At 37.4% G+C, this 24,726-nt stretch overlaps 1 protein-coding gene across 2 annotated transcripts in view; it reads left to right on the top strand.

Annotated features, from left to right (window-relative positions):
• Positions 1–24,726, top strand: part of ESF1 (ESF1 nucleolar pre-rRNA processing protein homolog) — a 69,241-nt gene that overhangs the window by 19,974 nt on the left and 24,541 nt on the right. For both annotated transcript variants that reach the window (XM_019017468.4, XM_019017467.2), the window contains exon 9: positions 3,897–4,058. In XM_019017468.4, the coding sequence (XP_018873013.1) occupies positions 3,897–4,058 (162 nt within the window). The remainder of the gene's footprint in view (positions 1–3,896; positions 4,059–24,726) is intronic.

The raw sequence follows: 24,726 nt of genomic DNA, 5'->3' as shown, positions 1-24,726 counted from the left end.
TTGGCCAGGCTGGTCTCGAACTCCTGACCTCAAATGATCCACCTGCCTCAGCTTCCCAGAGTGCTGGGATTATAGGTGTGAGCCTCTGTGCCTGGCCTTTGTTTTTTTTTTTTTTTTAAATGTTCGAAATGATTAATGGTGTACAGTTGACTCTTGAACAACACGGGTTTGAACTGTGTGAGGTCACTTATACATGGGTTTTCTTCTGCGTTTGCCACCCCTGAAACTATAAGGCCAACTCCTCTTCCTGCTCCTCCTCAGCCTACCCAGTGTGATGATGACAATGGGGATGGAGAGCTTTACAATGATCCACTTCCATGTAAGGCGTAGGAAATATATTTATCTTCCTTATGATTTTCTTAGTAATGTTTTATTTTCTCTAGTTTATTGTAAGAATACAGTGTATAATACATATAACATACAAAATATGTGTTAACTGACTGTATCATTTGTAAGGCTTCCACTGCACAGTAGACTATTAGTTAAGTTTTGGGAGAATCAAGATACGTGTGGATTTTCTACTGTGCCTAGGGTTGGTGCCTCTAACCTCCATGTTGTTGAAGAATCAACTGTACTTTTAAATGTATATGCTCTTTGCTTAAAATAGCTCACTTTGTAGACATAAAGCCCCAAAACCCTTTTTCTCTGTATTTGATCTGTCTCTGTTTGGAAACTGGTTGCCGGGTTGTAATTTCATGTCAACTTTTGGTTGATATTGTCTGCCTAATACCTTCACATCTTCATTCTTCTTATCTAATAGAATTGCCAATCATGAAAAATTATGAGTAAGAGATTTAATGCTGACAGAAAGTGAAGAACACATAAATGTTAAACATAGATAAAAGTATTTTAAATTAGCAAGAATGAATATTCTTTAATTTGTAGCTTAACATTTTTCATAGCTTTGTTTTCTTTTTGTATATGTATTATTTTTATAGCCTAAATGTCAAATTAATTAAATCCTAAAATGCTTCTTTAGTATGACCATAGTGCCATTAAACTTTTGAGTTTTCGAGATCCGATGATTGGCCTATCATTGTTTCTTTTAGACTCCTGAAGACACTGCTTCATTTTTCTAAGCTTTTCATAAAATACTACTCCTTAACAGTATGGAAAATCATGTTTAATCATTCTGGTTTCTTTTTTCAGACATCTCATATTAATACAACCACATAATTGCTTAAGTATTTAATACTCTTTGAAAATGTGTATTTGCAATGGGAGTTAAGTTGGGCGCAAAGGGCCTCACATTTTTTTAAAGGCCTTAGTGGCTGATGCTTGTTAATTCTTTTGGCATTCCAAATAACTAGATGACCATTTTATTTTTTATTGTTCACAGAACAGCTGAGTCCTTTTTTCAATTTTCCTCTATCTATATCTTTTCCCCTCATAGATGTGGAGAAAGACGTAATGATTTATCAGTATTTCTTTTTTATTTGTATGCCTATATGGGCATTTAGAACTTTTCCGAAAATTCTGGATAGTGTTTCTTCACTATCAGCTGTAAGATAAAGGAAAAAAGATAACTTTTTATGTACACTTGTGAAGATTGGATACAAGTTGTTCAAATAGATTTCTGTTTTGGGAGAACTGAACTAAATTTTAAAATGACATTTTTGACATTAGGGCAGCTAATATTGTGAATAAATAAGCATTAATTTGTTAATACATTCTTGTTAAGAGCTTGGGCTCTGCTAGTTTCAAATCCTAACTTAACCATACATAGATTAGGTTTACTAAACCCCCTATATCTTTTTTCCATAGCTGTGAAATGAGGATCTAATAATACCAGGCTTATGGTTGGAAAGACTGAAATGATGTACCTTGTATCTTGTATTTTTATTTCTTAAAACTTTAATAAATAGGCCGGGCACGGCAGCTCACGCCTGTAATCCCAGCACTTTGGGAGGCTGAGGCGGGCAGATCATGAGGTCGGGAGATCGAGACCATCCTGGCTAACGCGGTGAAACCCCATCTCTACTAAAAATACAAAAAAATTAGCTGGGTGTGGTGGCAGGCGCCTGTAGTCCCAGCTACTCTGGAGGCTGAGGCAGGAGAATGGCATGAACCCGGGAGGCAGAGCTTGCAGTGAGCCGAGATCGCACCATTGCACTCCAGCCTGGGTGACAGAGCGAGACTCTTGTCTCAAAAAAAAAAAAAAAAAACTTTAATAAATAATGACTTTTTGTTTGAGATACACCAAGTTTTTTTAAAGCATATATTTTTCTTCTGCATTTTAATTGATTACAAATTTACTATAATCTGTAATTTAGTACCTCTCATAGATACATCAGCATATTCAAATGCCTTAAAGCTACTGAATATTTCTGGTTATTGTTTATAAGAGAGCATAGCAGGGTGGCTTACTGTTAGAATTATTATTCTTTCACTCCTTATATAGTATTAAGGGTTTCACAAACTAGTGTCCTTGAACTGGGAAAAACAGAGCTACATGACTTATCCCACATTTTAGAGCTTCAGATTGTAAAATTTCAGTACTGGAAAAAATCAGTTTAAAGTAAGCCATCAGAGACTTACCACTAAAATTTCAACCTGGAAGGAGCTTGCTTCTAATTATGTTTTCAGAAGTAAGCTTTTAATAGAAAGAAATACTTTGCCATTTGTTAATGTGTTCCTGATGTTTTATCCATTGAATTACAGGATACATGACAGAATTCCATCCAACATTATTATTGTGGCACAAAGCACAAACAGGAAAAAAATGAATTTCAGCTGTTTGAATGAAAATAAAAGTGTGATAGGATGGAAAGAATGTCCTGGACCATTTTTTATTTATTTTAAGAAAACAATATATACATATAGAAATATTTACTTAACCAGTTTTTTTCCATATCACTTTTTTAAGATATAAGGACATTGATTATATTAACTTGCTGAAAAAAGAAAAAATAAATGAATTTTAAAAATTAAAAAAGATACAAGGACAAAATGAATTTTAAAAATTAAAAAAGATACAAGGACAATCTCTTAACACTGATGTTTCCCAGCTAAATGCTTAATAATGTCAGACATTTTTGGTGAGCAGTTAGCCATAGGTTATAGAGGAGAGGGACTTCGTTATCCTGCTAGTAGAGTTTCCTTTACTTGAGACAGTCAATTCAATAAGTCTGTATGTTTTGCATTAAAACCCAGGTTTCTGATTTGTTTTTGATTTGGAGACTTGCAGTGGAAATGTAGAACAAACTTTTTGGTGTATTAGTTTTCTTGGGTATTTGTTGCCTGTGAATTTTATACTGTTTCTTTGTATTTTAATTATTTTTGCAGAACTAGGAAATGCAGATGTGAATGTTTTTCCACACAGTGAAATTAATTGAAGTAACTCCTAATTCGTTTTTATTCTTAATATATTAATGAGATCGTTGGAGTAAGCATGCTTGCTCAAAAATGGAAAGGTTCCAGTATTCTTAGGTTTGGATTATAAACAACTGCCTTTATCTCTTCTCTTCAGTCTGAATAGCTGCAAACTGAATTCATCCCAACAATATTCAGCCTACGTTTATTCAGCATAACATTTTAAAGCCACTGTGCTGGATAGTGGAGGACATAAAGAGGGATAAAATGCCATCTTCATTATCTTGCAGCTTATAGGAAAAAGAAGCCCAAAGATGTTATGTGACTGTAGAATTATTATCCAATATAAATTTTAATAAAAAGGGGCATTCCCAAGCATACTGCTATGACAGTGCAAATTTATATTGCAACTGATTTTTATTCTACATGAGACCCTAAGTCTTTCATTTAATATTCAGAAATTTAAGTCTGATTTTGATATCCTGTGGTCTAACAGCATCTTTTAAAAGAGAGTGACCATAAGATCTGAACACGAGTTAGAAATGAATTGTTTCTGTGTATTAAGTGAATTTTTTTTTCATTAGGTGATGATGGAGTCAATGTAGAAGAAGATGGGAAAACAAAGAAAGGTCAGAAGGATGATGAAGAACAAATTGCTAAATACAGGCAGCTCTTGCAGGTTATTCAAGAAAAAGAAAAGAAAGGCAAAGAAAATGATATGGAAATGGAAATTAAATGGGTTCCAGGTAAGAATTAGATACTAAATGTTTTCTCTTCGAATTTCAGTATGTTGAGTACATTTTAAATATGAAGGAGCCGGAAATGTTTTGGTGAGGACCTTAACATCATATTTGCATACACCATTTAACTAACTTAATGACTAGCATTTTAGACTCTTACCAACTTATTCTTAATTGGTTTCTTTGATTTACTAACTATAAATTTTTCCTGTCCATTTATCAGAGTAGCTTTTCCTAAGTTTGAGCCTGTATTCTCAAGATATAGAAACTTGAATCCAGGCACCATGTGTTCTAAAGTTGTTACACGTCTTTTGAATGTTTAATTCTTAAGTGACCTTTTCTTCCATAACCCCCACTAGTCCTTAATTCATGAGGTTTCACTAACACAAAATATGTATTACATAGTCTTCGATTTTCAATCTTGCTGCGAATAGTCAAAGAAATATAGCATAGTAGAGTAAAATAGTACTAGTACAAAACTAATTAAAATCATGTCAAAGCTAAACAAAGATAAAAACTGGGATAAATGGGATCATTCTGTAGTAAACAGCAGTTGCCCCTTTTTCATGGTTTCACTGTTACCCAGTATAGTACAATAAGATACTTTGAAAGAGAAAGAGAGATTATATTCATATAACTTTTATTACAGTGTAATTATTCTATTTTATTGTTGGTGCTGTTAATCTCTTACTGTGCCTAATTTATAAGTTAAACTTTATCATAGCTATAGATGTATAGGAAAAAACATGCTAGCTATAGGGTTCAGTACTATCCACGATTTCAGACATTCACCGTGGGTCCTGGAATGTATCCTCCTCAGATAATGGGGGACTACTGTACACATTTTTTTCAACATTGTTGGGCAAATCATCATGGACTTCTGCAGTCAATACTGTTTTTATAGATTACTGCTGTTTATATTATATATGTGTATAACTTTTAAAACCAGATATATTTTTGGATAAGGGTTCAGTTCTTTAGCCTATATTAGTCTCTAGGAGAAAGAGTACTAACCAGTTGTAGGAATACCATTGCTTAAAACTTAAAAGTGTTCTGTTACCAATTCCATTTTTATAAGTAGCATGCTTTTGTATTGGGAATAAAACATTTGTTTGCGTGGGTTTTTATCTGGGAAAAAAATAGGGTATTTTGATATTTGAGGATTGACTGGCTATTGTAGTAAATTTGCTAGGATGGACACTGGCTATTGCAGTAAATTTGCTAGGATGATCTGCTGCATATTCCTACAGGAATGAAGTGCTGTGTTGCAACCCATTTGTTTTAAATGTATGGCTTTTGCAGGAAGTGGTGGTAAGAACGAATGAAGTTTACCGGTGTATAATATGACAAGAGGTTGGGAGAACTCAATTGATTTGGCCTGGAGAGGAAAAGTCTAAAAAGTGATTTTAACAGCTATTTTTAAATACTTGCAGAATATGTAAATGAAGACTTAATCTCTTTTATTACCTCACAGGTTAGCAGTACTGCCAGTGGATAAAAGTTGAAGGAAGGTAGATTTTAATGTAATAATATAAAGAGGAATTCTCTATATTATTAGAATTGTCTCGCAGAAGAACTGAAGGCTGCTTTAAGGGGTTGAGCTCTCTGTGTCAGTAAATCTCCACCATAAGGCTACATAATTATGCTACTCAGAGATGTCTGTTAAGAAATATTTTACTTGAGTCCCTTGACTTTATGATTCTAAGAAATGTTGAATTCTGTCTTTTAAGTTGAATATATTGTAGTTTAATTCTAATCTTAGAATGAGCTTATTGAATATATTTTAATATGAACATTTTTAAATTGAAGTGTTCAGTTGTCTGAGAAAGCAGATCTAAAATAAACTGGATTGAGGTGTTTTATAGCAAATATTTCAGAAATATATAATGCCAGTTGTAAGGTACAGATACATGATACAGGTTCCCACACTAAATGGACCACATCTAGATTGCGTCTTTATTAACATAATTATGAAACCGGGCACAGGGGCTCACACCTGTAATCCCAACACTTTCGGAGGCCAAGGTGGGTGGATTACTTGAGCCTCAGATGTTCGAGACCAGCCCGAGTAGCATGGCAAAACTGTTCCATCTCTACAAAAAAATACAAAAATTAGCTGGGCGTGGTGGCGCACGCCTGTAGTCCCAGCTACTGGGGAGGCTGAGGTGGTAGGATCACCTGAGCTCAAGGAGGTTGAGGCTGCAGTTAGCTGTGATCATGCCACTGCACTCCAGCCTAGGCAACAGAATGAGACCCTGTCTCAAACAAACAAACAAAACATAGTAATGTAGGGCAAATACCTAAAAGTGGTATTTACACCTGTTATCTGTAACTGGAAGTTATAGGCATTGCTTATGTTTCCTCAGATAAACCCCACCTTGGTCATGGTACCTTATCATATATTCCCAGCTTAATTTAGTAATATTTTATTAAAAATATTTGTACTTGTGACAAAGAGGAATATGATCTGTAGTTTTCATTCCTCGTATTGGTTTTTGGTATTAGGGTAATGTTGACCTTATGAAGTGAAAATGTAAAATGAAAGATTATCATCTGTAATTCCACTATCCTAATTCAACCACTGGTTAAGAAGACTACAGTTTAATTTACCATTTCTCTGTTGTTGAATATTCAATCAGATTTCTAATCTTTCACTACAGTGGACTTATAACATTGAAAAAAAAAAATAGGACAGATCTCAAACCCACAAATAACAAGCTTTTCTTAAATTTCTTCATTTTCATGAGCAGCCAAGTAATTGGCTTGCCTTTTTAGGGCCTTTTAATTTTAAAAACTTTTAAAACAGAGGTGTGTTTTTCGTCTCTCCCAGCCTAGGAATGTTTCCAAGCATGTCAGGACTAGTAGAGAACAACCAGGCCACAATGAGAAGCTGATGCTAGCATTCAGGCTTAACTCTCTAGTTAGTTACATGACTTCCTTGCTCACACAGCAACTCTACATGTGCTGTAGATCAACCTGTGGTTCTCTCACAAGCTGTTAAAACTACCAGTGTCAAAACCTCAAATGTTAAATCCCAGATGCCAAGTATCTGGGATGTTATAAATAACCTATAGCTTTTTCCATATTTCGAATTATTTTCATAGGATAGTTTCCCAGAAATAGAGTTACTAAGAAAGGGCATGAATACTTTTTGTGTCTTGAAGTTATTGCCAAATTGCTTTCTGAAAATGTTGTACCAGCTTATAATACCTTCAACAATCAGTAAGAGTGTCAGTTTCATGGAATTATCGTCAACATTGGGTATATATTTTTTACTTTTAATTGAATAGGGGAGAATTGATATTTTAATGTATAATGAGTTTCAAAGGTCTTAAACTGTAATATTTTGAAGGCCCCTAATGGGGTATTGTTATCTGTGAATCCTTATGTACATGCACGCATGCACATGCAAGTGTAAAGGGTTTTTCTGTGTGCTATACATATAAGATCATTGAGCAATCTTTCTGTACCTCAGTTTATTCATATGGAAATTGGAACTAATAATACCACTTTCTTGCTTAGAGATACTTACAAACGTTATAAACTACAAAGTACTTTCATGACATGTGTATTTCAGTGAATTTATGTCTTAAGAAATGTGTGTTTTCAGTAACAGTTACCCTGAACCTCAGGACTTTTTTGATGTTATGCTTCAGTAAACCACGGAGGGTCAGTATGAGATTATACCATATCATTCATTGGTTCTGTGGCTTGACTCTCCAAAATATTAGCCTCTTCAGGAAAATAAGTACTCTTAATCACTAACATTTGTTGTGGTTTGGTTTGATTTTTCAGAAGAAATTCTAGTTTAGACTATTTAAACGTTCTACCTTTTTACATTGGGTTATACAGTATAGTAACATGAGGAGTTTAATTTCTTAAGGGTAAGTATTAAGGGAACTGATAACAGGTTTGTGGGCATAACAACTGGAATGAGCTACTCTTTCTATCAATATTTTAGTTCCTATGGAAATGTAATAATACAATTTTATTAATTAGGATTATAAATAAGTAAAAATGTTGAATTATAAAATTTTTAAAGAAAGTTATACTTAATTATTTTGATGTATGTGAAGTTGTATTTCCTATCTCAATGCATTGCTAAAGGTATCCTGCCAACTTACTAAGGAGTATATAAGGTGATGCATATAATTAGCCAGTTGGGCCTTCATCAAGAAATGTACCTCGTTGAGGAATTTGTAATACACGTATAAATGAAGTGTAATCAGTTTTAACTCTTTATATAACTTCCCCTGTATTAATAGTCCAGTTAATCTACATAATATTTTTTGTAGATAATGCAAGCTGAATATAAACAATATATATGAAATTCCATCCAGAAATAAATAATGGCATGTTTGTTTATAATCTTAAAATTTTGATTATGGTAAAAGTCCTGTTTTTCTTAGCTATCTCTGGCTTAATAGATATTAGTGAAATGGATAGCTGGTCTTTTTTCTACTCGGCACTCTACAGAACCCCAACTTCTCTTCCTTATTCTGTCAAATACTTACTGAATACCTACTCTGTGCCGGGAATTATTCTATACACTGTGTGAACAAAACATAAAAATCCCTGAACTCACAGATCTTATAATCCGGTGAAGGAGAGACTAAACAGGTGACAGATATATAAGAAACATATTTGACCAGGAACTAAAGAAAGTAGAGATCAGGGAGTGAGCCTGGCCCAGGAAGACTGTGTGAGCAGAGGAAGTAGCATAGGAGTGTCCTTGAAGCTATACTTTGTCTCTTGTGTTTGAGGAATCCAAGGAGAACAGTATGACTACAGTGGAGGACAGAAGTAACTGAGATCAGAGAGGTAGTTTGGGGCCAGACATGAAGACCTTGTAGGCCATTATAAAGACATGAATTTCTGTGACTGAGATGAGAAACCACTGGAGAGTTTTGAGCTCAGGAGCAGTCAAATCTGACTTATATTTAACAGGATCATTCTTGCTGCTATAGATAAGTAGATTAAAGTGGGGGGCAAGGACCAAATTGGGGAGATCAATCAAATGGCTGTTGGAGTAATTTTCAGATAATGAAGCTTGTGGATGAAACATGTTTGCAAGGGAGCATCAAGAATTTTTTTTTTTCATACATTAAGTTCAAGATGCCCATTGATACCTAAATAGACATGCCAAGGAATCAGTTGGTTATACAGTTAAGAGTACAGGGCTGGTAGGGATATAAATTAGAGAATCTTCATTGTATAAATCTCTGAAAGTGAATAAGAACAACAAGATAGTGAATATAGGTAAAAAAGGAAGGTTCAAAAGCTGATCCTTGGAGCACTCTAACATCTAGAGGTAGAGGACATGAGCCTGGACCATTCCGAGCAGCTGGAGAGGCTATCAGAGAAGCAGGAGGAAATTCAGAATTGCGGGGTATTCAGCCTGCCAATAAAGAAGGCATTTCAGTGAGAATATGGGTCAATAAAATGCAGGCTGAGAATGACCATTGGATTTAGCAGTGTGAAGCTCACTGGTGATATTGAATGGTTTTTGTGGGATGATGGGGGATGAAAGTAGTATGGTTTGAAGGAAGAATGGGAAGAGAGGAATTAGAGACAGTAAGTAGAGGCAACTCTTTTTCTAAAATATTTGATAGAAAGTTGCAAGCACCATGACACGTAAAAAAAAAGCACTTCAAAATGTAACTTTCAAAAACTAAGACATGCTTCCATTATAAGCACGATGCCACTTTCACACCAAGGGAATTGTTAGTCTCAGACTACTAGAGAGATTAACTTATGCCTAGTGGTCCATTATTGGAATGCTAAGCATGTGGAAGTTATTTATATCCTACTGCTCAAAGTTTGATTGCAAAAATTCAAAAAATTGCAACCTCAGGCATAAATGGGTTAAAATGAAAAGATTGGAGCTGGTGGTAGAAGAGTAGGATGCTTGGAAAGTAAGATTGTGGTGGGATTGCAACTTTGGGTAATCACATAACCTGTTTACAATCCTGGCAGTGAATTTCTGAGATGGGGTAGAGTGTAGAACCATAGGAGAGGAGGTCAGTGAACTGTGAGGCCAAAGGTACGTTCAGAGGATCATCTGTGTGGATACTGAAGTCACCAAGAATTATGACAGGAGTATTGGAAAGAGTGGCAGTGAGCTAAAATTAAAATGAGAAGAGCAACTGTGGTCATTAGATATCTACATCAGGTTCTGGAAGAATTTGCCTACAAAAAAGATATCTACAATAAGGAAGAGTGTAGTCTATCTAGTATAGCCTGAAAATATGATATTCAGAGTGGAGGCACTGGGGAGGAGGGCCAGCCAGTGGATGGGAATTGGCAGTGAGTCGCAGGGACAGTGGGAGAGAAAAATTCACCTGCTAAAAGAGATAGAGGGGAAGCAGTGTCCTCAGAAGAGAGGTAAGTTTTAGTGAAACTCCACTTAGCAGATAAACGGGTAAGGGGGCTTTTGTTAATGACTAATGACTGACTGAAACTGACTAGTGAGTAGAATGGCTTTAGTCATTGAGGATGTTCAGCATTGTTTTGGGAGAAGGAATGATTTGGAAATTGTAAATTTCATGTGGTGGCAGATTTAAGTATGAATAAAGGGATTTTGAGATTAGTTTTGATCGTCTTAAAGCTTTAATAGTGGTAGGGATGTGAATGTCATTGGGATATCTTGGCAGGAGCACACAGAGTTCTAGAATACTTACTCTTGGGAAGGAGACATGGAAACCAGAAAACTAGAGGTGCCTCTTACTGCCTCACGCTGGCAAGGACTTCTCTTACTGTCTCACACAGCAAGAGGCGTCCCTTTTTGACTCCTATTCCTTGGGCATGGAGTAGGGATGTAGCTCTTCCTTTGTTCTGCTTTTTCCTCCTCCACTCTTCACAGTTGTAATTTCATTTTTATTCTGGTGTCTGTTCTTTATCCTTCGTCCTCCCCTGCCACATTTATTTTATCTCCATTTCTCTGTTCAGTTGTTCCATTGAGTAGCTTAAACAGAGACATCAGTGACATGCATATGTGGCCATTGTATTATTCATTCTTTTTATTTAGAAGTAAAAATGTTTTTGAATTAGTTGGGCATTCATTTTGTTAGGCAGCCCAGTTTCAAGCATTTTAATTTTTAGATGTCTCAAAACCTGTTCACTGTTTAGTTTTGGCTCCATTTTCATTTATTGCCAATGTGCTCATTATTTGAAATATATTCAGAAAATTTTGTTTTGGCCAGAACTTTTAAAATAACCAGATGTTTAAGATTTTGAATCGAGTATAGAAGAGGGCATTAAATGGAAAACCTGAACTTAAAAATAAGCTAAAAGAATTTGTAGTTTGCCTCAGATTTTGGTGGTGGGGAGGAAACCAGGTCACAGTGCACTCTTGTAACTTGTACGAAGTCACACAGCTGGTAAGTGGCTAGAATTTTAAAACCTAAGCGTGAGCTCCTTCCTTGAATCATCCAGTTAACAGGTTGACTATGAGGAGTTTGTAAGGTAATAAGCTATAACTTCATACTGTGCAAAAAAGATTGGAGTCATGTTTGAAATGTATAATTTGTAAATGTGTAAAATGAGAAGCACTTAAGAGTTATCTAAAAATGATGCTAATACATTTCCTCCATGTGATTGCTGGTAATTTTCTCAGTGCTTCTTGAATTATTTGATAGACTGTTTTCTCTCTTAATAATATTGATTTATTGTTATTTTTATTTTTATTTTATTTATTTATTTTGAGACCTTCTTCTGTCGCCTGGGCTGGAGTGCAGTGGTGCTATCTTGGCTCACTGCAACCTCCGCCTCGTAGGTTCAAGTGGTTCTCCTGCCTCAGCCTCCTGAGTAGCTGGGACTACAGGCGTGGGCCACTACGCCCAGCTAATTTTTGTATTTTTTGTAGAGATGGGGTTTCACCATGTTGGTTGGCCGATCTCTTGACCTTGTGATCCACCTGCCTCAGCCTCCCAAAGTGCTGGGATTACAGGCATGAGCCACCACGCCCAGCCGATTTAATTTTTAAAAAGAGACTTTCCAAGAAGCTTTTTAAAAAGATTTAACGCAAAAAGCAAGGATATTTTTCTACTAGTAGTTTCAGAAAGTGCTAAAATTGCAATGCCTTATGAAGTTTCAGGTTAATTGATCTGGTTCCCCCCCACATCCCTGCACAGGATTCCAGTTAAAATATGTAAATCAGCAAGATCCTCTGGTTGCAAAGATCTAGAATGATTCTGTTAATACAGTCCTTCCCGCTGTTTGCATGTGTAGCCACCGTTTCTAGACTATACTGTTAATACCTTTTTTTTCTTTTTATAACTATGCCTTAAACTTGCAATCTGCCACAAATGAGCTCAAGAAAAGAAAACTTGTCACATGTATTGTTTTCCCATAGCCCACAGCTGTGCTGATTTGTTTGAAGTTGTGAATTCTTTGGTCTGGAAAGCAAAACTTTCGCTATTTTATTTGTGGTTGTCCTTCATTATTCTATCTGTATTCTAACTGCCTGGCTAGTAAGCTGTCACTTTTCGTTGCACATGTTCCGTGTGTTATTTTGACAGAACTCAGTCATACTACTTGCTTTCAACAGTTTCATTATTGCAAAATTGAAAAGTTGGGCCCTGATGTTATGCTGTAGGTTCTTCATAAAGTTTTGCTAAATGGATAACATAATAACCTTTTATTACATTTTCTCACAGATACGTTTTTGAGTATAGCATCTTCGTGTCTCTTCTCAGGTGTTATTTATTTATTTATTTATTTATTTATTTATTTATTTATTTATCTTTTTAAGAGACAAGGTCTTGTTCTGTTGCCCAGGCTGAAATGCAGTGGTTTGATCATGACTCATTCATGGGCTCAAGCGATCCTCCTGCCTCAGCCTCTCAGGCATCTAGGGCCACAGGTGTGTGCCACTGTGTCTACCTAGTTCATTTTTTATTGTTTGTAGAGCCAGGCTCTTACTACATTGCTCAGGCTGGCTTCAAAATCCTGGCCTCAAGCTGTCCTCCCTCCTTGGCCTCCCAAAGCGCTGGAATTGCAGGCATGAGCCACCATGCCCTGCTTTTTGAAAGGATTGTATTAATTTGTTGTGCCAGCTGGAGAACTTTTTATTGTTTAACTTTTGAAAGCTCAGAAATACTGATAAAATTATACACAAAATAAAATCTGATTCCTACCATAGCAGGTTTTGGAGCCAAGTAAAGGATAGGGTGTAAGTACTTTACTTTTTTGTTTGTTTCTTTCTTTCGAGAGGGAGTCTTGCTCTTTCGCCCAGGCTGGAGTGCAGTGGGGCTGTCTTGGCTCACTGCAACCTCTGCCTCCCGCGTTCAAGCAATTCTCCTGCCTCAGCCTCCCGAGTAGCTGGGACTACAGGCACACGTCACCACACCCAACTAATTTTTATATTTTTTGTAGAGATGGGGTTTCACCGTGTTAGCCAGGCTGGTCTCGAACTCCTGACTTCAGGTGATCCACCCACCTCGGCCTTCCAGAGTGCTGGGATTACAGGCGTGAGCCACTGGGCCCAGCCTGGATAGGGCATAAGTACTTCTCTGTAGATCTTTGGTTTGATACAAAATTTAATCTCACTCTGGGACCATATTGCCATTTTCTGTCCTCTGAAAGATTTGCAGCCTTTCTCAATGTCTTTTAAGTTAGACTGTTGTAGACAGTTGCTCACTGTTTGCAATATGCAATGGTAATTTTCAGAATTGAGGTCTGTGGTGAAGCCAGTAAAAACTCCTATGGCTTGAACTGGTGGCTGCGCAACCTGAATCTGCTGGTTTTGTGTGGGAGTGAGAGGGTACTTTCCTTCCTCAATTCAATCTTTACTGAGGGTGGGTGGTGGGATAGCTGTAATCAAATGAGCTATCAAAAGATATACCCGGCCAGGCATGGTGGCTCATGCCTGTAATCCCAGCACTTTGGGAGGACAAGGTGGGCAGATCACCTGAGGTCAGAAGTTAGAGACCAGACTGGCCAACATGGTGAAACCCCGTCTCTACTAAAAATACAAAAAATTAGCCAGGCATGGTGGCTCGTGCCTGTAGTCTGAGCTACTTGGGAGGCTGAGGCAGGAGAATCTCTTGAACCCGGCAAGTGGAGGTTGCAGTGAGCCGAGATCATGCCACTATACTCCAGCCTGGGTGACAGAGCAAGACTCCATTTCAAAAAAATTAAAAAATAAAAAAGACATATCCTTGCTCAATCTGCCCATTCAGTGATGTGGAAAACTTTTATCTGTAAAATTATTTAGCTTGACCTTGAAAACCTGACCCTGTGTATGCCCAAAGATAAGTAACCACTGTGTTCCCATTGGTATTTGGAATGATGTGCTTTAGTAGTAAATTGAAGCATACACTTTGAAGGTATATGCTTTCCTAATAATTTGGAAGTCTGTGTATGCCCAGAGATAAGTAACCACTGAGTTCCCATTGGTATTTGGAATGATGTGCTTTAGTAGTAAATTGAAGCACACACTTTGAAGGTATATGCTTTCCTAATAATTGGAAGTCTGGGCCAGGTGCGGTGGCCCACGCCTGTAATCCCAGCGCTTTGGGAGGCCAAGGTGGGTGGATCACAACATGGTGAAACCCCGTTGCTACAAAAATACAAAAAAAAAACAAAACAAAAACATTAGCCGGGCATGATGGCAGGTGCCTGTAATCCAAGCTACTCGGGAGACTGAGGTGGGAGAATCGGTTGAACCCAGGAGGTGGAGGTTGCAGTGAGCTGAGATCACGCCGTTGCACTCCAACCTGGGCAACAGAGCAAGACTCCATCTCAAAAAAAAAATAATAATTGGAAGTCTGTCTCTGTAGGACTTAATCAGACTTTTCCTAAGCATTGTCAGCTTAGAGCATCATAAAATATATTTTATTTTAGGATCCCATTGCTGTAAACAGGGGAATTTTAAAAATTCTTAGATGCATAATTTTGATCCGGAAGAATTACGTTTTAAAATATCCTTTGAGGGGTTGGGCATGGTGGCTCATGCCTGTAATCCCAGCACTTTGGGAGGCCGAGGTGGGCGGATCACGAGGTCAGAAGATCAAGACCATCCTGGCTAACACGGTGAAACCCTGTCTCTATTAAAAATACAAAAAAAATTAGCCGGCCTAGTGGCGGGTGCCTGTAGTCCCAGCTACTCAGGAGGCTGAGGCAGCAGAATGGCGTGAACCTCGGAGCGGAGGTTGCAGTGAGCCAAGATCGCGCCACTGCACTCCAGCCTGGGGAACAGAGCAAGACTCCATCTCAAAAAAAAAATATATGTGTATATTTATATATATGTATATATATATATGTGTATATATATATATGTGTGTATATATATATATATATATATCCTTTGAGGGAGGAAGGGGAAGTTTGCACTTATTGGATGCTTGTGCTGTATCAGGAACTATTCTACATGCTTCACACACAATATTACATGAAGTTCTTCAAGGTGGCTAGTACCCCATTTGCAGGAGAGAAAAACTGAAGCATAGACTTGCTTAAGATCACAAAACTAGGAGACAGAACAACTGTCACAGATTTTTAGTAGATTCTGTCATCAGAGAACTGACAAGAATAGAAATAGAGCTTTATAAGGCAAGCTGTGGAAAATGCAGTCATACCCTGTATAACGACGTTTCAGTCAACAGTGGACTGCATACACAACAGTGGTCCCATAAGAGTTATAGTGCAGCTGAAAAGTTCTTATCAACTAGTGCTGTCATATTTTTGCACAACACATTGCCTTTTTTATGTTTAGATACACAAATACTACTATTGTGTTACAATTGCCTACAGCATTCAGTATAGTAACATGCTGTACAGGTTTGTAGCCTAGGAGCAATAGGTCATACCATGTAACCTAGGTGTGTAATAAGCTATAACATCTAGGTTTGTATAAGTATACTCTATTATGATGTTCACACGATAAAAAGGTCTTAACATTAGCCTAGGTGTGCGGTAAGCTATACACCATCTAGGTTTATGTAAGTATACTCTATTTTAATGTTTGCACAACAATAAAAATGCCTAACACATTTCTCAGAAAGTGTTCCATCATTAGCTGACATGTGACTATTGAAGTCCTAAATGTTAATATTATTTTGATTCTCTATTACCCTCATTCTATATTTTCTCTCTTTTTTTTTTTTTCGAGACTGAGTCTCGCTCCGTTGGCAGGCTGCAGTGCAGTGGTGCCATCTCGGCTCACCGCAACCTCCACCTCCCGGGTTCAAGAAATTCTCCTGCCGCTGCCTCTGCCTCATGAGTAGCTGGGACTACAGGCGTGCACCACCACGCCCAGCTAATTTTTGTATTTTTAGTAGAGACAGGGTTTCACCGTGTTGGCCAGGGTGGTCTCTATCTCTTGACCTCGTGATCCGCCTGCCTCAGCCTCTCAAAATGCTAGGATTACAGACATAAGCCACCATGCCCAGCCCTCTTTTTTTTTTTTTTTAATATACAGCTCATTTTTCTCTGGTATACTCTTTCAAATACTGCGTAAAGGACACTGCCAATGAAGTAGCCAGTTAATTACAAATACAAAAGTTGAAAGAGTAAACCTTAAAGGATTACTCTGTTTCAAGGATTCCCAACCAGCGTACCACCAGTGGATGACAAATTAGCCACAATCTTGATCCCTTTCATCCTTAGGCCCACCAGAGCCCCTAGGCTGTTTTCTTCTCTGGTTGCTTCCTCCGTTTTCTCTATCATGCTGTACAAACATTGTCATTGTGTCTACCATGTAGGAAAATGGTTGGGAAGGTACTGCTTTCTTAGTAGTTATTTGGAAAGTCTTTTTAAAAGTAGAGGAATTATGGTTAACTTATATAAACTCACCCTAATAAATATGGAAGAAAATATTTAGATTGCAAGAAGAAAAATCAAGTTTGAATTTAGTTGTGACTGTTATAAATGTTTTTAAATATTGGAATGCTAGGGAAGTTGAAATGTTTATCATTTCTTTTTGTTTTTTATAACAAAGAAGTGTTTGAAATTGACTTAGAAATGCTGTTTAGGTTGTACCCCAGCCTCAGTATATCCTTCTATATTCATAGCTTCTGTGGACAGGAAACTCTTCCAGGGAAGAAAACGATTAGGCACCCTTGAATGTCAAGCCACCAGTTTACAGGCGGATTTTTCAAATGCAGTCTGTAGGACCTGCTTATAATGAAATTTGGGATAGCATTAACAGTTTATTGTGATTACAGAAAGAGCATAGAGGCCTCAAAGTCAGAAAATTTAGGTTTAAGTTATTTTGATGGGGATTAACTGACAAAGAGGCAGGTGAAAGCTGTTTAGCACACAGTTGTCAAAGGGTAAACATTCTTTTACTGTCTTTTAAAAAATGTTTATACTTCATTGTGGGGAAAAAGTCATAGATTAAAGAAATACTATATGTGTGTATATTTGTATATTAAAGTGTGTATTTACAGTTTAAAGAAAAATAAAATGGGCTGGGCATGGTGGCTCACAACTGTAATCCCAACACTTTGGGAGGCCAAGACAGGCAGATCACTTGAGGCCAAGAGTTCAAGACCAGCCTGGCCAATATGGTGAAACCCTATCTCTAATAAAAATACAGAAGTTAGCCAGGCATGGTGGCACACACCTATAATCCCAGCTACTTGGGTGGCTGAGGCTTGAGAATCTCTTGAGCCCAGGAGGTGGAGGTTGCAGTGATCTGAGATCACATGCTACTACATTCCAGTCTGGGTGACAGAGCGAGACTCTGTGTCAAATAATAAAAATAAAATGAACACATATAGCCACAGACATTACCAGTGTCTGCAGTCCTCTGTGTGACTTCCCAGTTATGTATTAATCATTCTTTTTCTTTTCTATATAGTTTTACCGCAGATACATCTATTCCTAATAGTCTATTTTGTAGTTTTGTTAATTTTGAACTTTATAAAAGCATCCTCTGTGTATTCTTGTCATTTGCCTTTTTAAAAAGTAAACATTCTGGGCCAGGCATGGTGGCTCATGCCTGTAATCCCAGCACTTTGGGAGGCTGGGGTGGGCAGAACACCTGAGGTCAGGAGTTTGAGACCATCCTGGCCAACATGGTGAAACTCTGTCTTTACTAAAAAAATACAAGTTAGCTGGGTGTGGTGGCAGGTGCCTATAATCCCAGCTACTTGGAAGGCTGAGGCAGGAGAACTGCTTGAACCCGGGAAGGGGAGGTTGCAGTGAGCCAAAATCTTACCGTTATACACTCCAGCCTGGGCCACAGAGCGAGACTCCATCTCTAAAAAGTAAAAAATAAAATTAAACATTCTATTTTTGAGAGTTAGCCATATCCACATATGTGTATATGGTTCATTCATTTTCATGGCTACAGAGAATTCCATTGTATAACTTATCACAATGTATCTGTTCTATTGCTCATTATTATACTTTATTTCTGTTATGAAACAGTGCCTTTGTGAATATTCTTGGATGTTTCACGAAGATATGCATGGAATTTCTTGGATACATGTAGAATTTCTTGGTTGTAACATGCTCATAATTACCTCTACTAGGTCATGTGTTTTCCCAAATGCTTGTGCCATCTTATACTCTCACCAGTAGTATGAGTTCCCATAGCTCTTTATCGTTACCTTTAACTGATATTATCAGGCTTTTTCATTTTTGCCATTTGAGTACATAAGTAATGGTGTCTCATGGTTTTAGTATGTGTATTCCCAGATATTGAGAGTTCCTACTGTATACCAGACTCTGTTCTTGTCATAGAGTATTGAACAGAATAGACAAAGGTCCAGGCCTTCAATGGGCTCTGCAGTCTATTGTGTGTGGCCTGGGGAGGGAGAGAAGTTAGTAAACAAATAGGCAAAATATATGCAATCTCAGGTGGTGATTAAAGCTTGTGGAAACCAAAACCTAAAGCCTAAATGGGGAATAGGAAGTTTATGGTTGGGAATGAGTAGCAATTTAAATTGGATAGTCAGGGAAGGCTTCACTGCTACAGTGACACTTCAGCAAAGACCTAATGGAAATGATAGTAGTCACCATGTGTTATCCTAGGAAAGAGCATTTCAGGGAGAGGAAACAACAAATGCAAACGCCCTGAGGGGGGAAACATTACTGATGTGTCCAAGAATAATAAGGAGGCCAGTGTGGCTGGAACACAGTTAGCCAGGGTATGGAAAGCAGAAGATGAGGTCAGAGAGGCAGCCAAATCACAAAGGGTTTTCTACATCTCTGGGTGGACTTTAGCTTTCACCCTGTGTGAGATGGGAAATGGAGATGACGTGACCTGACTTCAGTTTTTAAAGAAATACTTAGGCATTTCCCTGGTTACTAATGAGGAGGAACAGTTTGTTTTTCCTCATGTGTAGAATGTCTATTCATGTATTCTTTGTCTTATTGATTCTGATTCCTAGGAGTTCTTCATATATTCTGGGCTGGTCTTTTATCAGTAGTGTGTTTTGCAGGTGTCTCTTCCTGGTTTGTGATTTTACTTTCTTTATAGTGTCTTTTGAAGAACAGAAGTGTGATATGGTCAAATTCATTAAACTTAACCTCTTTATTTTTAAGTATCTCTGGTGTACATAATTGGAGTAATCATAATCTATAGATTAAGACAGTCTCTCATCAATGGTCTGGCATGGGCCTCTTTTTATTGATTGGTTTGTTTGTTTGTTATAATGAGTAAGTGAACCCACCACCCACTACGAAAGCTAGAACCTTGCAATAACTTATATTTACCTGTTTGATCCTCCCCTGCCACTCCATACTTGAGGAAACCATTATCCAGATTTCAGTATTTATTCATTTACTTTCCACTGTATATAGTTTTTTAAAAATATTTAATTGACAAAGATTGAATATATTTAAGCTATACAGTGTGATGATTTAATATACATATTCATTGTGTAATGATTACTACGTGATATTAACACATCCATCACCACCCATTCTGTATGCTAGATCCCAGAACTTATTCATCTTGTGACTGAACATTCCTATTTTTTGACCATCTCCCTATTTTCCCCACCCTAAAGCCCTTGGCAACCACTGTTTTACTCTCTGCTTCTGAGTTTGACTTTTTTAGATTCCACATGTAAATGAACTCTACTAGGTATTTATCTTTCTGTGTCTGCCTTCACCGGACATAATATGTTCTCTAGGATCATCTGTGTTGTCACAAATGGCAGGATTTTCTTTTTTGTGGCTGCATAATATTTTGTTGTATATATGTACCACTATTTCTTTATTAATTCATCTGTTGATGGACACTTAGGTTGTTTCCCTATCTTGGTTATTGCGAATAATGCTGCAATGAACATAGGGGTTCAGATGTCTCTTCAAGATACTGATTTCATTTCCTTTGGATATATACCCAGAAGTGGGATTGCTGGATCTTATGGTAGTTCTGTTTTTAAGTTTTTGAGGAACCTCCATGCTGTTTTCCATAATAGCTGTACCAATTTATAATCCCACCAACCGTGTACACACCCTCACCAGCATTTGTTATCTCTTGTCTTTTTTATAATATGCATCCTAGCAAGTGTGAGGTAATACCTCATCATGGTTTTGATTTGCATCTCTGATACTCGTGATGTTGAGCACCTTTTCATATACCTGTTGGCCATTTGTATGTCTTCTTTGGAACATTGTATATAGTTTTATATAACTTATAAATATTCTTAAGAGATAATGGGTACATAAAAAGGAATGAAGTGCTGATACGTGCTGCAACATAGATGAACCTTGAAAATACTATGCTAAGTGAAAGAAGACGGTCAAAAAGACCACATATTTTATCAAAAGTATCCAGAACAGGGAAATCTATAGAGACAGAAAGTAGGCTAGTGGTTGCCACAGGAGGGAGGGCGGGAACAGGGTTTCTTTTTGAAGAGATGAAAGTGTTCTAAAATTGTGATATTTGCACGTATCTGTGATATTAAAGTTGTTAACTTTGTTAATGTGGGAGGAAGTGTGGGTGTGTTTGGGATACTTTTAAATCATTTTGGGACTGATTTTTTTTTCACTTAATATTATATTGCTAAGATTTATTTTGTGTAGCTGTAGGTCATCCATTTAACTTCTATACTATAGTTTGTATATTCATACTCCTGTCACATTTCAGTTGTTCTTAGGTGTTACTATGATGAATCATGCCATTAGGAACATTTCTATGCATGTCCCCTAGTACACGTTTAAGTTTTTCTGGGTATTTGTGTTAGGAGTATAATTGCTGAGTCATAAGGTATATGAATGTTGAACTTTTTTTTTTCTTTTTGAGACAGAGTCTCACTCTGTTGCCCAGGCTGGAGTGCAATGGCATGATCTCAGCACTGCAACCTCCATCTCCTGGGTTCAAGCAATTCTCCTGCCTCAGCCTCCCAAGTAGCTGGGATTACAGTCACTCACCACCACACCCGGCTAGTTTTTTTGTATTTTTAGTAGAAACAGGGTTTTGCTATGTTGGCCAGACTGGTTTCGAACTCCCAAGTAGCTGGGATTACAGGCGTCCACCACCACACCTGGCTAATTTTTTGTATTTTTAGTAGAGACAACGTTTCGCCACATTGGCCACGCTGGTCTCGAATTCCTGACCTCAGGTAATCCACCTGCATTGGTCTCCCAAAGTGCTGGGATTATAGGCATGAGTCACCACACCTGACCATGAATGTTGAACTTTATAAGGGTGGTGGTATTACTTGACATTTCCACCAGCAGTACTTGATTTGCATTTCTCTTGTCACCAATGAGATTGAACATGTGTTTCCTTCTCCGTGAAATACTGATAGATGTTTTTTGGCCATTTTTCTGTTGTACTGTTTGTGCTTTTCCTGTTGGCTTTTAGCAGCTCTTTATTTACTTCTGATACTGATCCTTTGTCTTGTATAAGACAGCTAATATCTTCTAATTTGTAATTCCTCTCTTCTCCCACTTTCTTCTGTCATCTAATGAACAAGAATACTTGATTTTAATATTATCAGATTTATCTTTTATACTTAATATTTGCTGTTTTATCTAAGAAACTCTTTTTTGTCCAGATGAGAAGAATGTTCCCTTTGATTTTTTACCAAAAGATGTAAGGTTTGGGACATTTAAGTCCTTGAGTTGTTTTTTTTAATATGAGGTAGGGACCTGATTTTATCTTGTGCCATATAGAAAATCTTTTTTATCTTGTTCCATTTGTTGAATAATCTCTCCTTTCCATCTGACATGTCACCTCTCATGTACCAGAGTTTCAGAACTGTGGGTTTGTTGCTTGGCTCTGTGTTTTACTGGTCAGTTGGTCTGCCTATCCCTAGACCAGTACCACACTTCAGAAAACTGGATGAAGAACATTAATGACCACCACATCTAGCCCACCTGTAGGCCAGTTTGTATGGGGGTTCTGTGAAGAAAATGAACTAAAATGCAAACCAAAAGCAACAATTGAAAGGACTGTAGTATGTGGTATCCTTGGTGGAGAGCCAGGTTTCAGTTAGAACAAGATAAAGAAAATGTTCAGAGATATAATGAGATTCTGCTGATGATGTACTGTGAATTCCACAGAATTTAGTGATAGAGAGTTGGCAGGGAATGGGGCAGAAGAATTGATGTATTGTTACCTTCTGGGGATGAGAACATGGGATATTAGGGGGACAAGATGATTAGGGGCTTTTTGCAGTGACCAAAATGAATAGGGAGAAAAGGCATAAATAGATTATTCCTGGTGGGATGATTCCTCGGGGCAGATTGTGATAGTGAGGCTGTGAATATTGAGGATTAGGGAGGGAAGGGTATTGGCTATTATCTTGGATGCACCAAGCCAGTCCCCGTCTTAGCCTCTTTCTGGGAAGGGGCAATTTTACTGTGAGCTCACAAGACTTCCTCTTGACTCCTGTGCAAGTCAGGAAGCCAGTGTGACTAAAGAACAAGTATTTTAATCCCTCGGGGCCCACTTTTGAATCCTGTCAGGAGAGATGTGATCTTGCTCTACAGTATTGTCTTGGGTACCTGGCTTTTAACATATTTTAGGTGTTCTAGAGTTGCACTCTGATGTAGCTCATTTTTTGCTTGTTAGCTTTAATCTTGCTTGGAATTAAATACCCAAAATACTGAAGATTATCATCTTTTGTTAGTTCTGAAAACTTTTCCACCATTTTCTCTTAGAATATTACATTTTCCCAATCTTCTCTGTTTTCTCCTTCTGGAAATCCTGTTTAATATGTGTAGTACATTCTAACTCTCAATCTGATAACTCATATTTTCCATCCCTTTGAATCTCTACAACATGCTGGGTAATTTCTTCACTTTTGTTTTTCAGTTCATTAATTCTTTCTTTACCTCTGTCTAGTGTGCTGTTTATTTTTTTTCTAGTCTTATCCTTTTGTTAGTCTGATCTTTTAATTTCTTCTTTTGTTTTTTAAAAGTGCTGATATATATTTTGTATCTGATAATTCCAATATTCATAGTCTTTATGGTTCTTATAGTTTGTTTCTGTGAAGTTTGATTGTGATCTCATTGTTCTTGAATCTTTCTTTACCTAAGGGAATTGCAGAAGCCTGTGTCAAAAGTACTTCTTTTAAAAAATATTTGCCAGATGCCTAAGGGCACTTCCAATCCAACACCAACTGAAGCTGAGTTTTTGGATTGGATTATTTTGGGCCACACAAGTAGTGTGAATTCCAGCCACAAACCCAGGGGTTTGTGGTTATAAATCTATGGGGGAAAAATGTATTTTTACTTCCCTCTTTCTGCCCATAACCAAAGCCCAAACAGGCATGTGTTCTCTCTGATTTGTGGGGGAAGGGACATCACCCACTGACAGCACCCTTAAGCATCTTGGCTTAATGTAGTGGTCTCTGCTGGGACCTCCCACCGTGATCAGGCTTCAAATTCTGTGTGCTGGCTTCTTCGCCAGCAACCCATTACAACCAAAGATCCATATAAGACCATAGCAGATCAGTGTTTGTCCCCAAGGAAAACTCCTTGCTTCTAATCTAGTTTAATATTTCCGTTTGAGCTTTCTTTTTTTTTTTTTTTTTGTTTGAACTTTCTTATTGTGACTGGATTCCAAGAAATTCCTTTCGTTTTCTTACATCTAAAAGTTTTCATTTATTTTTGACCTTGTCCATAAACATGTATAAAAATAACAATAGAACAAGTAGTTCTTCAGTCTTCTTTGCCGTAAACTAATTAGCAGAATGACTCCACCAGACTTGGCCAGAATTTTAGTTCATCAGTACTAGGATAGCTTGATATTGTGTACATTGTGATTACAAACTACTTGAAAGACAAAGAAAACATACAAATAAAGTACAGGCAAATACAGGAAACAATAGCTCCCTAATGAGGCCCAAATGTTGTTTTGTATTTGAAGTTAGCTTTTAAGAATATTTGATTCTAAGAAGCAGGGGCAGCTTGATTTACAGTAAAGTAAATATGATTGTAAGTGGAAGACATCATTTCAAGGGAAAGTAAAAGGCGATTTGGAAGAAGAGTATGATAAGCTCAAATTCAAGACAAATGTAAAGCAATTTCTACCCAGTTAAGTAGCTTTTAGACAATCAGCAACAAAAAAACATGTGTTCATTGATCACATACTTTGGGCATATTTTCTATGGATGCTTCACTGAATGTTTTGGAAGATATAGAATTGAGGGTTATATAAGAAGCAATTGCCTATCTAAGCAGCTTCCTGTACCCTCATCTTTATTATCCTTATGACTGTGTTGTTTCTGTATAACACTATTCTCATAGTGTTAAGTGCACC

The sequence above is a fragment of the Gorilla gorilla genome, chromosome 21 (genome assembly GCF_029281585.2).
Source record: "Gorilla gorilla gorilla isolate KB3781 chromosome 21, NHGRI_mGorGor1-v2.1_pri, whole genome shotgun sequence".
Lineage (NCBI taxonomy): Eukaryota > Metazoa > Chordata > Mammalia > Primates > Hominidae > Gorilla > Gorilla gorilla.
Note: the sequence above shows the minus strand (reverse complement) of the source record. Positions and strands in the feature narration are given on the sequence as shown.